The sequence below is a fragment of the Mus pahari genome, chromosome 18, assembly GCF_900095145.1.
Source record: "Mus pahari chromosome 18, PAHARI_EIJ_v1.1, whole genome shotgun sequence".
In the NCBI taxonomy this organism is placed as follows: domain Eukaryota; kingdom Metazoa; phylum Chordata; class Mammalia; order Rodentia; family Muridae; genus Mus; species Mus pahari.
The window spans coordinates 37,392,069-37,396,538 of record NC_034607.1 but is presented as its reverse complement, the minus strand read 5'-3'; the positions used below and the strand labels follow the sequence as shown (position 1 = coordinate 37,396,538).

Below are 4,470 nucleotides of genomic sequence, written 5' to 3'. Positions count from 1 at the left end.
GGAACTCACTCTGTAGACCAGGCTGGCCTCAAACTCAGAAATCTGCCTGCCTCTGCCTCCCAAGTGCTGGGATTAAAGGCGTGTGCCACCACTGCCCAGCCAGGTTGTATTTTCAATATAATATTTCAAGGCCTTGGGAAAAGAGACAAAACACAAGAAGAAAGGACTCTAGAACTAGACTTTGGCAGTTATGGTCTATGAAGTCATGGCACTGGCTGGCTACCACAGTGAGTTCCAGTACCCCATCCGAAAGGAGAAAGACCAATGCCTCTGTTCTCAGGCTGTTGCAGGTATACACCCATGTAAGGGGCCTGGCCTAGTAAGCAACTTGTCTCTATATAGCAATTTCTTTCCTAGCACAGAAGAGTTGATGGTGATTTTTAGACATTTGCTCAACCTATAAGTATTTCTAAGAATAATCTTCAGGGAGTTATGCCCCTTTCCCCTCTAACCTTCTTTCTCTCCTACCTAGTGTTGGGGTTGGAAGGGATTGGGGTGGAGAAGGGTGATAGGTATAAGAATCTGATAAAGTAGTAAAAATATGGTTACCTGCACTCACTGTTCATTATTTAATGTGCAGAAAATAAGTGTGAGCTTGACTGTCTAAGCATATGATCAGTTCAACAAATATAAACAGGCTAATTTTATATAATATAATACTTTATATTTTATATCTTTATAAAATATAAAGAACAAATCAATTAACCTCAGAAACAGACGAGTAACCAAAGAACTTAAAACAGCAAACTAACCATGAGTGGGTAGTGCACAGTATATCCAACCTAGCATGTACTAATACATAAATATTGTGAATTTATTTCATTATTTTAAAAGTCATGTCGCTTCCTTAAACTCCAGGATTCAGAACACTGTTTAGAATTTGAGCGTTACTGTGGTACACTTTGCATAAAGATGGCGCTTAGCCAATGTCCTGTTAAACTTACAGCTGAGAGGCGTGGAAACCCCACCACGGAGGAGAGACCCGTCCAAGTCTCCCTTATATCCTAGAGAAGAGAGAGGAGAGGAGACATATGAGCTATTTTGTATTGCCGGAGTTTCAGTGTAGGCAGGGGTTATAAATCTACTTTGAACAAAGCAAAGGCAAACCTACTCTTTACTACGACTGAGGCATATGCTGAGAGCTCTCCCTGAACATTCATCGCCGAGGCCCGGTACTGAGCCGTGTCTTCAAAGTCACATCTGCAAAAAACACACGAAGATCAGTGACCGTGGGGGCGACCCCTTGTAACAGTTGGCTGTTTTCTCAAGGAACGCTTTGCTAACAGAGCAGATTGGAAATGAATGGTTCACGTGTGGCTCTCTAGGGCTCCTGATGCAGGAATTGTCTCTGTTCCCGGGGTTATCTACTGATTTTCACCCTGCTGTGGGGTGGCGAGAGAATATCTGTGATCCAGTGTGAGCCTAACCTTGGTTCATTTAAAATGCCAAAGAGTTAACAAAGTACTGAGGATATCAACTGCACCCAGGAACTGCTTTGTACTGCTGAAGGGAAAAAATGCCCAGCCACGCATGTACTGTTGGAGCAGGTAATGACCGTGAACATGTGAGCTCCATGCTATCCTGCTTCAGGAACGAGGTTTGGGTCTAGCATTGGGATGACAGGGAAGAGAAAGAATTAACTTCTCATGATGGCTTCCCACAGCCTCCCTGAGCCACAAGCCTGCACCAGGCTGGTCTTTTATACCATTCCATCCTGTAGTTTCAAAACGTAAGAAACTTAATTGATTCTACTGATGTCTGGGCTCCAACTGGAGTTCCAGCTCATGGCATCACACAAGTGCCTTCCGCGTGCTCCTTTATGTTGTAGTATAGGAATAGGAAAGTCTTACAAAGATGGATGGGGGACAAGGCCTTCCCAGAGATTCCAAGTGGACTGTTCTGTGTCTAATCACTCTAGTTCTCCTGTTCTTCCTTGGTTCTCTGGGTTTGCTTAGTATCATTTGTGATTCACTGGGTCTTATGGTGATGCATACACACACTGGTGTGCTTTTGGAGTGTCTGGTTGTCATACACACATACACACATACACATACACACACTGGTGTGCTCTTGGAGTGTCTGGTGATCTCTCTCTCACACACACACACACACACACACACAGGTGTGCCTTTGGAGTGTCTGGTTGTCTCTCACACACACACACACACTGGTGTGCTCTTGGAGTGTCTGATGATCACACACACACACATACACATACACATACACACACTGGTGTGCCTTTGGAGTATCTGGTTGTCTCACACACATACACACACACACACACACACACAGGTGTGCTCTTGGAGTGTCTGATGATCACACTTACACACACACTGGTGTGCTCTTAGAGTGTCTGATGATCATACATACACACACACACACATACACACACTGGTGTGCTTTTGGAGTGTCTGGTTGTCACACACACACTGGTGTGCTCTTGGAATGTCTGGTGATCACATACACACATATACACTGGTGTGCTCTTGGAGTGTCTGGCTGTCTCACACACACACACACACACACACACACACACACACACACTGGTGTGCTCTTGGAGTGTCTGGTGGTGGCATACACAGACACTGGTGTGTTCTTACTTGCTGATCTCAAGAGTATGCATTCCATATCGGCTTTCAATGATGTACTTTCCCGGGTTTGCATGGACATTTATAGGCACCTGGTTCTTATACCTGAAAGATAATGGAAACAAGATGAACAGATTAAAGAATAATTAACTGTATAATCTTTGTGTGTGTGTGTGTGTGTGTGTGTGTGTGTGTGTGTTTGGGGGAGGAGAAAGACATACACACTTAAAAGAATTATTGCATTTCACTTACAGGTGTATCTACATATCCTATAGATATACGCGTAAGTGAAACGCAATAATTCCATCTATTGAAAAGAGAAAAATGCAAATTACCCTAGCTTTACTAAATTCACCAGCACCACAATAAAACTTCTCAAAATGCTTTCTCCTCTTCATTAAAGTTTATATGAAAAATGTGAACCAGTCACAATATGTATGCATCTCATGTAATGAAAAGCTACAGCTATGAAATAGCAAATAGGATAGTGATTATTTATATAAAATAGGAAAACATTAAACCACCAACCAAAGAGCGGGCACTGGGTGGACCTAGGCCTCCTACATATTTGTAGCAGATGTGCAGCTTGGTCTTCATGTGGGTCCCCTAACTAAGGTCTGCCTCTGACTCCATCGCCTGCCTTTGTATCCCCCGGCTGGGCCGCCTTGTCTGGTCACAGTGGGAAAGGATGCGCTTAGTGCTGCTACATCTCAGCCTGCCAGGGCGGTCCCCATGTTCCCAACAGTCAGTGCTGTGGTGCCACATGAAGCTTATCTACTGGAACCTTATTTTTTATTATTGTTTGAAGAGAAGAGGAGGAGGAGAGTCAGTGGCAACCCATGGGCAGGCTTCTCCTTCTCTAGAAGGGGTAAGGGGGGGGAGAGGAGGAAGGAGGGCTGAAATTAGAATGCAAAGTGAATGAATGAATGAATGAATACATAAATAAATGATAGGAAAACAGAATGGCTCATTGACATCGTTCAAAGTCAAGATGGTGACTTCCTGAGGTGGGCACATGGCTTGAAAGAGGTGTCTTGGGTGCTAAATATATATACTTGGGCTCCAGTTAGGTACTGGTATGCATATGGGTATGTACAGTTGAAAATAAAGTTGCCTAGACTCTTCCTTTATATATAACATACATTTCTTTGTATAAATAGTATATTCAACAACAACAACAATAACGCCAGTTGACTGTAGTAAAACAGAATGAGAGCTTTGTGTTGGCTTTTTGTTGGTGGCGCTCCCTGTGGGAGGAAAGCACAATCCTCCTCCTCCTGGCAAGCTTGCATGTAATTCTTAAGAACAATGTTGCTGCATAGAAAGGCCATTATACTCAAGTGACTTGAGTTTTGTCGTAATAAGAAAGACTTTTGCCACAGGATAACTTCAGATCATGACAGGCGACTTCCAACCGTTCCAGTCCTGTTTGCAGCTTGCTGCCCTCACAGAAGGTAAGCCAGGCAGAAGGGGCTTCTCTGTGAGACACTGACTTCCATTTCGTAAGTGGTACCTGACCTTCTACAGTCCCCACGTTCTCAATAGCCAGTGCCACATAAGGTTTATCTACTTAAACCTTTTTTTTTTTAACTCTTAAAGGGGGGGGGCACTGGAGAGATGGTTCAGAGGATAAGAGCACTGTCTACTCTTATAGAGGTCCTGAGTTCAATTCCCAGCAACAACATGGTGGCTCATAACCATGTATAATGAGATCTGGTGCCCTCTTCTGTCCTTCAGTGTATATGCAGGCAGAAAGCTGTATGCTGTATACATACATACATACATACGTCTTAGAGAGAGGGAGAGAGAGAGAGAGAGAGAGAGAGAGAGAGAGAGAGAGAGAGAGAGAACAGCACTATCTATAATGAAAAACTAGAACTAC

General features: G+C 43.6%; 1 protein-coding gene across 2 annotated transcripts in view; it reads right to left on the bottom strand.

The window, feature by feature from the left end:
• Myom1 (myomesin 1) overlaps positions 1 to 4,470 on the bottom strand; it is a 111,941-nt gene that overhangs the window by 81,867 nt on the left and 25,604 nt on the right. For both annotated transcript variants that reach the window (XM_021217647.2, XM_021217648.2), the window contains exons 6-8: positions 2,601 to 2,693; positions 1,112 to 1,200; positions 945 to 1,004 (exon numbers count right to left, since the gene is read on the bottom strand). In XM_021217647.2, the coding sequence (XP_021073306.1) occupies positions 945 to 1,004; positions 1,112 to 1,200; positions 2,601 to 2,693 (242 nt within the window). The remainder of the gene's footprint in view (positions 1 to 944; positions 1,005 to 1,111; positions 1,201 to 2,600; positions 2,694 to 4,470) is intronic.